This window comes from Physeter macrocephalus, chromosome 10 (assembly GCF_002837175.3).
Source record: "Physeter macrocephalus isolate SW-GA chromosome 10, ASM283717v5, whole genome shotgun sequence".
NCBI lineage: Eukaryota > Metazoa > Chordata > Mammalia > Artiodactyla > Physeteridae > Physeter > Physeter macrocephalus.
The window spans coordinates 53,993,501-54,004,850 of record NC_041223.1 but is presented as its reverse complement, the minus strand read 5'-3'; the positions used below and the strand labels follow the sequence as shown (position 1 = coordinate 54,004,850).

At 39.3% G+C, this 11,350-nt stretch overlaps 1 protein-coding gene across 1 annotated transcript in view; it reads left to right on the top strand.

The window, feature by feature from the left end:
* Nucleotides 1–11,350, top strand: part of CRYBG1 (crystallin beta-gamma domain containing 1) — a 62,838-nt gene that overhangs the window by 6,279 nt on the left and 45,209 nt on the right. Inside the window, exons 2-6 of the mRNA XM_007118742.4 lie at nt 210–2,499; nt 5,516–5,563; nt 5,650–5,768; nt 7,397–7,565; nt 10,932–11,071. Coding sequence (XP_007118804.2) covers nt 210–2,499; nt 5,516–5,563; nt 5,650–5,768; nt 7,397–7,565; nt 10,932–11,071 — 2,766 coding nt within the window. The remainder of the gene's footprint in view (nt 1–209; nt 2,500–5,515; nt 5,564–5,649; nt 5,769–7,396; nt 7,566–10,931; nt 11,072–11,350) is intronic.

Below are 11,350 nucleotides of genomic sequence, written 5' to 3'. Positions count from 1 at the left end.
CCATGGCCGCTGAGCCTGCGCGTCCGGAGCCTGTGCTCCGCAACGGGAGAGGCCACGACAGTGAGAGGCCCGCGTACCACAAAAAAAAAAGTTTCATAAAAAATGTTACCTATCAGAAAGATATTGGCTTTTCACAGTTTTGTAATAAATTGGTAAGTTCACTTTAAAACCCAGGTTAATAACTTTATCTTGCTGCTTTGTTCTTGCAGCCCTGCCAAGCCCAAACATGTGGAACTAAATCTTAAAACCCCGAAGAATCTTGGCAGTTTGGGAAATGGGCATAATCCATTTAGCCAGCCAGTTCACAAAGGAAACACTGCCACCAAAATCTCCTTATTTGAAAACAAGCGGGCAAACAGTAGCCCAAGACACACTGACATTCGAGGTGTGAGGAACACTCCTGCCTCTAATAAAACATTTGTCGAGAGGGCACAGCTGAATTTAGCCAAAAAAGCCAAGGAAATGGAGCAGCCTGAAAAGAAGGTGATGCCAGATAGTCACCAGAATGGTGTGCTGGGGAAGGAAACCTCTGCAGAAGCCAAAGTTACTGTTCCTGAAGAGGAGACTCCTGGTTCTCAGCTTAACCAAGGTGATAAGGTAGATGGGCAAACAGATGCTGGCTGCCCTTCTGAACCAGTGGTTACTGCTCTGATTCCTATTAAGGACCATGAGCTCTTAGGAGAGGATGACTCAAAGGCTGCTGACAGCAAAAGAGTTGAACGTGAAAATATGGCTGATACAGCACAAGACAGCCCTGCCATTCTTGAGGCCAAAGATTCACCTCCAACAGCCATACCAAAGCCACAGGATGGATTTTCTGACTCACAGCACCCAGCTGGGTCATCTAATGGGCCTTCTCTTTCACTGGCTGCCCCCATTCCTGTGGATGATCCCAAAGACACACGTGCTCAAGCTCCTGTAAGCAGTTTTCCGTGCACTGATCTAAAGGTGTCAGAAAACCATAATGGATGTACTCTGCCTGTGTCTCATCAGAATAATGAGAACATGTCCTCCTCCAGACTTGCAGGAGGAGGAGGGGGAGAAAGAAGCCCTCCTTTGTCCCCAGAGCACAGCCTGGCAGCTATGGGAAATGAGTGTCCATCCAAGGTCCTTGTCCCGGTCAGGTCCTTCGCGCTCCCTGTGGAGAACACCAAGGATGTCTGCTCTCGGATCATCTCAGATAGCTCTGAAGTTAGAGAAGCACAGTTGCCAAGCTGTCACAATAATGAACTTGAAGTGGTTTCCGTTGCAAGTCGTACTCCCCAGAAAGAGGAAGTACAAGGCAATAAGATCACATCACCCAAACACATTCATTGCACAGAGGAACATGTAGCAAAATCTGGCCCACAAGTCATGCCGCCCGAATCAGAAAAAACTCTGCCTATTCAGGGCAATGGAAAACCCCTGAAGACTGAATCCAGCACCACCAACTACCCTGGCAACAGAAATCATTTAGAAACCCCTCAAAGACCCAATCAAAATGTTGTAAATGGCCAGGACAGTCCTGCCAGCCTTTTGAACATTTCTGCTGGTAGTGATGATAGTGTATTTGATTCTTCTTCTGATATGGAAAAATTCACTGAGATTATAAAAAAGATGGACAGCGCAGTTTGTGTGCCCCAGAAGAAAAAGAAGGCCAGGATGCCAAACTCTCCTGCCCCTCACTTCGCCATGCCTCCTATTCATGAGGACAATTTAGAAAAGGTGTTTGATCCCAACGTGTTTACCTTTGGTTTGGGTAAGAAAAAGGAAGGCCAGCCAGAAATGTCACCGGCTTTACATTTGATGCAGAATCTTGACACCAAATCCAAACTGAGACCCAAACGTTCATCCACCGAACAGAGTGTCCTTTTCAATTCCTTGCAAACTCACACTAATGGGAAAGGCGAGCCTCTGGCGGCTCCAGAAGTAAATGACAAGGAGAACAGGGATGTCACAAACGGTGGAGTCAAGAGATCGAGGCTAGAAAAAAGTGCACTTTTCTCAAGCATGTTATCTTCTTTACCACAAGACAAAATCTTTTCTCCCTCTGTAACATCAGTCAGTACCATGACCACATCTTTCGACACCGCTCACAACAGTTCTCTTTCTCGGACTTCCGTGTTACAGCCCGTGGCTGAGGGTGCCCCACCCTGTGGTTCAGAGAAAGAACAGCCAAGTCTGCCACCCAGCAACCTAAAGGTCTTCAATTTCAACTCGTCAGATACGTCTCATTCGGGATTGCAAAGTCCGAGCTCCGTGGAAAAGTACCTGCCAGAAGAGGAAACCAGAAAAGATCTGGATTCACGAAGCAACCTACCCGTGCCAAAACCTACATTTTCTGAATTTTCAAAACTGAAGAACAGTGGTGATATGGAAAAGGCTAATCATATTGAAAGTGTTCTTAAATCGAACTTGCTGAGCTTTGGAAGCAGTGACACAGACTTCCCCGGTCTTTTCAAATCCACCCGGTTTGATCCAAGCATTTCTTTTTCTGGAATGTCATTATCAGATACAACAGTAAGTAGCAACGTAGTATTATGTGGGGTACTTTTAAGTCAGAGGAGAAAGGGACGATGAGCAATTCATGTTATTTGTTTAAAAATGGTTATGCTCGTGTCTGATAGTTTTTTATTCATTCATCACATATTTGAAAACCTACTATGTACAAGGGATTTTAGAGTCCAAGAGAAAAGGTACTTGGATTCTGTTCTCAAGGCATTTGTAGTCCAGCAAGGAAAATAAGCTACAAATATTTTAGGGCACTTGTGAATTTATGTGTTGTATTGTGAAAGGTGTAGATAAGGTACCTTGAGAGCTCAGAGACAGATAATGTGTTTTTTCTTCCCTAGTTCTGTGTAAAAATGCTCAATACTATACCTAGAATTTTGAACATTTATGAAGCAGCTTCCTTTACCTGGAAAAGCCTCCACCGAGGAATCTTGTTCCTAACCGTTTCTCTTGTACTTTGAGATTCACTCTTCCCCTTAGTAGCAATAAATGTTTATCCCACATGGTTGATAAAGTATTTTCTCTTTATCTGGAATTAGTTTTCATTAGGGAGATATTATTTTCCTGCAAAGCTGTTGGGGAGTAAAGAATTTGGTCTACGTTGGCACTTTCCTGTAACAGAGTAGAAAGGATGGCAAAATACCATTTTGAGAAACAGTTAAGATTTCTCCATCTTCTTTTATCTGACTGCTAGAAGTTGTTTTCTTTACTCAGTTTTTGATATGTATTTGTGGCTTTCCGTTACCAAGCTTGATACTCAAGTTGAAAGAGGGAGGCGGATAAGGTTTAGAGCTCAGCTCTGCTAAGCCCAGAAACAGGCGTGGACCTCTGTATTCTTGTTGCCCAGCCTGTGAACCAGGCAACTGGCAAGTGTAGATCAACATCCAACACAGTTTATCCAGGCAGAAAATATCTTGCCCCCTTCCTCATTTGTGCAGGGCACTGCCCCATGTTTGAATTTGTTGTATTAGCTTTTGCTACAAGCCTATCATGGAATGCACTTCTGGAAGCTCTTTCAAAATGTATAGTTGGATTTCCAGCAGAGACTCAGATCTCTCTGCTCCGAAGTTTTCTAATTTTTTACTCTTAGGATCACACACACACACACACACACATAGATGTAGATATAAAGTAAAAATTATTGAGGACATCAAAGAGTTTTTGTTGATATGGGTTATGCCTATTGGCATCTATTATATTAGAAATTAATACTGAGAAAAATTAGAACATACAAATGTACATTCCTGTAGCCATCAGAGCAATGATGTCATCACACGCCATGGACCCTCTGGAAAATTCTGCACTACACCTGTGAGAGAAAGAAAGTGAAAAAGACAAATAACCTCTTCTTATTATGAAAATGGTTTTGACCTAATAGACTCCCTGCAGGATTACTGGGGACCCTCCAGGGACCCCTGGATTTCACTTTGAGAACCACTGCTGTAAACAGATAAAACTGAATCAGCCTATAGCACTTAGAAATCCTAAGATTTTTGAGTATTTCTCTGAAGCACAACATTGCCACTGGTCCACTTCCCATTCATTACAGCATTATTCTCTCTTTTTAATCATTCTTAGATCACCTCTCTTATTTGACAACAAGTCTGACAACAGAATATACAGTTCCCTATGGAGTCCCTTGAAAAAGCCAATCAAATGGAGTAAAAGGGAGAAACAAAGTACTTTATACTTTCTCTAGGTCTTTTTATGATAAAAAAAAATTTTTTTGTTTTTGTTTTTCTTTAAGCCTTGGGCTTTGTTGACTATATAACTATTCTCCCTTTAATGTCTTACCTGAATTTTATTTAAATATCAGGCTTTTTCCTTAGCTTGTCTTCTTGAAATGTGCATATATAAATAAGCATATGGCATTTTAATCTGTAATAATGCTCTACTGAGGCCCTTTCTATGGTCTTTCAGGCATATTCCACCCTGGTGTGATGCAAGAGCGATCCGATCAAAGGCAGTCCTTAGAATAGGCATCCTGGTCAGCAGTGAAAGTAGTCCATGTTTTATAATAATTTTACATGTGTAATTTCTATTTTTATTATCTTAGGCATTTCTGGTTTTACTGGTCAGATGGTCTTGAAAATGATTAGTTTTGGAGCCATATAAAAATATATTTTGTTCATCAAAAAGGAGGGATTAAAGTAACCATGTGCAATGTACATTGTGAAATATACCACAAACACTTTATTTAGACTAGTTACGTGATGAAAAACAGTAATTATAGATTCAGATAAGGTATGTATATGAACACATAAAATGGATTCAGCTCATTTAGATATGTGATTAATCCATTAGAATTTCTCTGTTTATTTGAAATTATACTGAGATTGTTTGAATTATAATCTGTTAGTTGAGTTCTTGTTCTGTGAACTGATGTAAAACATAGGTCTGACTCTTGCGCCCTGAACTTTCCAGATTGGTGGAAGTATCCTAGGCATTTAAATGAGCAGAAATTGAAATGTCAAATATAGTTAGAGGGGGGGAAAAAAGCCCTTATTTTAATAGAGTCAAAGAGAGTTTGTTTTGTTTTTAAATTTTTATTTATTTATTTTTATTTTTGGCTGCCTTGGGTCTTTGTTGCTGTGTGCAGGCTATTCTTCATTGAGGTTCCCAGGCTTCTCATTGTGGTGGCTTCTCTTGTTGCAGAGCACAGGCTCTAGGCCCGCAGGCTTCAGTAGTTGTGGCACTTGGGCTCAGTAGTTGTGGCTCGCGGGCTCTAAAGCGCAGGCTCAGTAGTTGTGGCGCACAGGCTTAGTTGCTCCGCGGCATGTGGGATCTTCCCGGACCAGGGCTCGAACCCGTGTCCCCTGCACTGGCAGGCGGATTCTTAACCACTGCACCACCAGTGAAGTCCCGTCAAAGAGAGTTTTAAGACAACTTTGGCATAGATCAAGGTAGACATGTTTCCAAATTGACAAATACGAGGCAAATACAATCTTAAAGGATCATGAGAGGAGAAAAGAGGACTTTACATAAAGTTTAATTATTTGTTGTGTTTTTGTTCATCTGATTACAGACACTTAAAGGAAGTGTCCAGAATAAAATCAATCCCCGACCTGGAAAGGTAAGATTATTTTCTATTCCTAGTCTAGATTTCATTTTGATCTGTTAAAGTGCAGTAAAACATGCTACCACTCTCACTTTGTTTAGGTGGTGATATACGGTGAACCCGACATCTCAAAGGAGTGCATTGAAGTGTTCAGTGACATTGAGGATTGCAGCTCTTGGAACCTCTCTCCCGTGGTACTCATAAAAGTTGTTAGAGGATGGTAAGAGTGACACTTTGTGTTTCTGACTTGGAGGGTGTGTGTTTCACATTTTTAATTACCCTTTTGGTCATTAGTACTTATTTTAAATTATGCCCTTAGCAATGTAAAGGGCAGACAATACTAGTCATAGTGAATACTAAAAGAAATTCATGTCTAAGAAATATGGTTTATAATGTTATTTCTGATTATAGGAATGATGCATGTTGTTGTTAGAAAAATCAGAAAAGTGTAGCAGTATAAGTTTCTTTTTCCCACATAATGTTGGTTTGGACTAATGAACACCAGAGTCCATAATATACTTGTGGTTTTTGAATTTTCAATGAGGTTGATAAGAATTGCACTACTCATGTTGATAGGTCATAGTCGTGTTGATAGAATTTTTAAAATTCTATAAGAAAAAACATCTTTGCTAACTTTTTTAATGACAGTTCAGTGAAGGACTAATCTAAATTTTATTTTCTAACTTTTTGACAGCAGGTAGTTTTTATTAAGTAAAGAAACCGTGAAACAATTATATTACCAGCTTAATTGCTTCGAGGAAATACACAGGAAATTGAATAAAGAAAAGCGGTTTTAAAAAAAAATCACTTACCTGGCATAAATACTTATCTTAAGTACCTATTTATAAACTTGTTTAAAAGAAAGAGTGTAGGGCTCTAGACATTTATGGTTTACAAAATTATTAAGCTTTTCTTTAGGTCTCCATCTGATTAAATATGCAGCATCTTTCCTCTTAGGTTTTAGATATTTTAATATATTTTTCTGTATATTCAACATATTCATTAGAAAAATACAATTAGCTTTTCTTAAATTTGAAAACTGAAAGTTATTATTTTGTCTTTAATGAATAGTGATTCTTCAACTTTTGTTGACTTCTCTCTTAAGACCAGCACTGTCATATATTGTCATGAGGTTTTTCTTTAGTGTTTGTATGTTGTTGGTAAGAATACTTTAAAAATGCTTTCTGGGTCACTAAAGTTAAAGTATTACATAGTGTATCTGAAAGTTGCTAAGAGAGTAGATCTTAAAAGTTCTTATCACTAGAAAAAAAATTGTAACTGTAAGGTGGTGGATGTTAACTAAACTTATTATGGTGATCATTTCGTAATATACACATATCAAATCATCATGTTGTACAACTTAAACTAATACAATGTTATATGTCAATTAGATCTCAATAAAACTGGAAAAAATGCTTTCCGTTAACATGCATGTAGTAGTCCTTTGTTTCAATATATCCATTGATATGGTTCTAATATATAAGTTAAAATCCCTCAAGAGAAGTGTTGTTTACATACGTACAAAGGAAAAAATTGCAATAAACGTCCATTTATCTGACATACTACTAAGTCTCCACCAACTGGCAATTCTATAAAACTTTAGTAGCTCTATAATGTTCATATTGACAGTCAAAAGTTCTCTAAAATCCTGATAAAATTCTTCAGTTATCAGAGCTTAATTATGCCCACTGAAGTTTTAGTTTTAGGGAGAGTTTATGCTGTTTTAATTGCTAGAGAATTGGCCACTAATATATGGTATATATATAGTGGCTATTGGCCAGAATATTTGCACATTCAAAATCTCTCTCACCAAGACTGGCTAATAGTTTTGCCATGTTTTATTCTTAGCTGGATTTTGTATGAGAAACCAAATTTTGAAGGACACTCCATCCCCTTAGAAGAGGGAGAATTGGAACTGTCTGGTCTCTGGGATATAGAAGATATTTTGGAAAAAAACGATGACGAGGCAGAGTCGGCTAAGCCTGTGGTGATTGGTTCAATCAGACTTGTGGTCCAGGTAGGTAAAATTAGTAAGCTTTTAATAAAGGCAAACTGGATTTCATCCATTCTTTCAGCAAATATTTATTGAATGCTGGGTATAATTCTTTTGAGAGAGAGTTTCATTTTATGATAAAAATGGGACAAATATGTGGTGTTTTATGGATGTATTTTCTGTATTTTAAACATTTGTACATGTTAAAAGAATTAGAACTAAGAAACATTCTAATTGGTTAGTCATCTTTTTCACAATAAATCCTGAAGGTAAATTTCTCATTCCGGCCCCCCATTCCCATCTGCAAATGTATTTTACTTAATAACCTAGCTTTTTTTTTTTTGCGGTACGTGGGCCTCTCACTGTTGTGGCCTCTCGCGTCGCGGAGCACAGGCTCCGGGCGCGCAGGCTCCTAGTTTTGATGAGTTCTGTATGAACAGATATTTCTTTAAAAAAAAATAAATTTATTTATTTATTTTTGGCTGCGTTGGGTCTTCCTTGCTGTGCGCAGGCTTTCTCTAGTTGCGGAGAGCGGGGGCTACTCTTAGTTGCAGTGCGCAGGCTTCTCATTGCGGTGGCTTCTTGTGTTGCAGGGCACGGGCTCTAGGTGTGCGGGCTTCGGTAGTTGTGGCACTTGGGTACAGTAGTTGTGGCTTGTGGGCTCTAGAGCACAGGCTCAGTAGTTGTGGTGCACGGGCTTAGTTGTTCCGCGGCACATGGGATCTTCCCAGGTTCCCTGCATTGGCAGGTGGATTCTTAACCACTGTGCCACCAGGGAAGTCCTGAACAGATTTTTCTTTTTTTTTAATTTATTTATTATTTATTTATTTTTGGCTGCATTCGGTCCTCGTTGCTGTGTGCGGGCTTTCTTTTTTTAGTTGAGGCGAGCGGGGGCTACTCTTCATTGTGGTGCACAGTCCTCTCATTGCGGTGGCTTCTCTTGTTGCGCAGTACGGGCCAGATTTTTCTTTTACTTAGTTTTTTGGTTGCTGTGCGAGTTCTTATTACCTTGAGTGGCTTACAGGAGTTCTGTTTCGGAAAAATAAATAATCCAAAGATAATTCAGTTGATCAACTCTGGCGTTTCATGTGGGTTTTTAGAAAAATAGGTATTTAAGGCCACTTTATGGATTGGGTAAAAATTTCTTGGTCCCTTATTCATTGTTGAGGAACTTGTATCAGTTCTTCATGGCTCTTGGGATTTGATGATTCTTTACCTACAACAGTGAGAGGCCCGCGTACTGCAAAAAAAAAAAAAAAAAAAAAATGTAAAAGGTATGTTCCAAGTGAAAAAACTCCATTTGTGTACTAGACATGGGTGTTGGGGTACAATAAGGAAAAAAGCCATGTTCCAAAATGAGAATGAGTAAGAATGACTAACAGCTTTTGGCGGAGGAAAATGTCACCTGTTTCCTGGGTCAACATTTCTGAGTGACTTAGATGGTAATATTGGTATTCTAAACGATTTATCTCTTACTAGTTTTTTTTTTGTGTTTTTTTTTTTTTTTTTTTGCGGTACGCGGGCCTCTCACTGTTGTGGGGCACAGGCTCCGGACCCGCAGGCCCAGCGGCCACGGCTCACGGGCCCAGCCGCACCGCAGCACGCGGGATCCTCCTGGACCGGGCGGTACGCGGGCCTCTCACTGTTGTGGAGCACAGGCTCCGGACCCGCAGGCTCAGCGGCCATGGCTCACGGGCCTAGCCGCTCCGCGGCATGTGGGATCTTCCCAGACCGGGACACGAACCCGTGTCCCCCGCATCGGCAGGTGGACTCTCAACCACTGCGCCACCAGGGAAGCCCTCTTACTAGTTTTAAGTACATAAAGTGATGAACCTTATGTAAGACACGAGAAACACCATTTTAAAATGTCATAGTGGGATAATTTACCTGCAGTTTTTATTACTCAAATAGTCTTGGTAATAAAACAATATTTTAAACTGTCATCCAAAATTCCATCTCTCATTAAGTGTCCTCCCTGCATTTTTCTGAATTCTTTACTTTCTTGGCCATATTATAATCTGCTTTTTCTATAGTTGAAATCATAATACAGGTACAGTGTTGTTTGCCTTTAAAACTGTGATTCTCAATCCTTTTTTTCTCTCTCCATAGCACTTTCCTGAAGGTTACACTCCCATTTGTAACGTCTCTCAATGATTTGCATCTGGGGCAGATATTAGGATCTGGTGGAGTGGGGATTTAGGGATCCAGGAAGGTGGGCTAAGGGAAATGAAGCACATTGGTAAAGAGGCCTCCTGTTTCCCCTGATAATAGCAGACCTAAGGTGAATTAATGCTTTGCATGTTATTACATGGTTTGGGGTTTAGCTGAGCATCATATTCCATTGATAAGATGTGCTATCATTTATTTTACCTTTCTTCTTACTGTGGGACTTAGGGAAAAACTTACCTTAAATAATACTGCATGAACATTTTTGTGCATTTAATAATGTATACATTTTCTGATTTATTTCCTTGGGGTAAGTTTTTCTGAATGGTGTCATGTTAAAGAGAAGGAATACTTTATGGCTCCTAATATGTGATGAATTGTAACTTTTTACAGATTGTGTTTATGGTTTCTTGACACATAAACATAAGTCACAACGTATATTCAAGGGGGTCACCTTTTCAGTTCACTAGATTTGTTCCTTTTGTTAATGTTTGAAAGAGCTGCCCCTAAACTGACCCAAGTGTTACCATTTTTTCTGTACCTCAGTTCACCTCGCTCTGCAACACAGAAGAGGTTCAAAAAACATTCAGTCAGGGCTCAGGCACTCAGCCAAGAGAGGCCTTTTGTAGAGTGTTTGATGGACATGCAGTGCATGGAATAGTGACTAAAGTGTAGAGATTTAAATCACCATAAACGTGTGCCTTTGCCTTTATGACTTAGACCAAGCCGACATCATAGTCAAGGAGAGTTACCACAGGGGGCTTATGGGCACAAAACAGCTGAGGAAGATTCCAAGTGCAACCACTCTATAAACCAGTATCCCTGGACGTGGACGGTCACAGGAGAGCAAAGGAACTAAAACTCATGTTACCAAGGAAAGCGAAGCAGTTTTTGTTTTTTTTCTCTGTGAGGATGAGAGAAATAACTATGTTCCAAAACTCTAAAATACATTTCTGGTGCTCTTTGCTTGAACGTAACACTGAGATACATGACGAAACCAATGTGTCTGCCCCGAAAGATCATATATTATTAGGTCATGGGTGAAAACAGGAAAGGGATAAAGTGGCAGGTGATCTGTGCAATCTATGTGTATATTTAAAGCTTCTTTTAATTATTTGAAAAGAAGAATAATGAGCTTACTGTAGAGTTTAATACATGGTGTACTATCATACATGTATTCATTTTTCTTTTTTTCTTTTTTTCTTTTTTTTTTTTTTTTTTTAGGATTACCGAGTTAGTCAAATTGACTTATTTACTGAACCAGAAGGGTTAGGACTTCTGAATTCCTACTTTGATGATACTGAAGAAATGCAGGGGTTTGGTATGATGCAGAAGACTTGTTCCATTAAAGTACATTGGGGCACGTGAGTATTTTATTTCCAATACAATTTTAATGAAGCCCTTTTTGGAGTGTAAAAAGAGGACTTAAGATACTCTGTCTCTGATTTGTTGTCCTGTTAAGTAATTATTGACTACAAGGTTTTATTATTTCTTTGATAAGGCACATAAAAATCTGATATTTTTGATTACTGTATTACCTATGTTCTTATGATTCAGCTCTCATAAACAATGATGATTACTTGGAGGAAGTGCAGGGAGAATACTGCATTTCTTTTTTTTTTTTTTTTTTTTTTTTTTTTAAT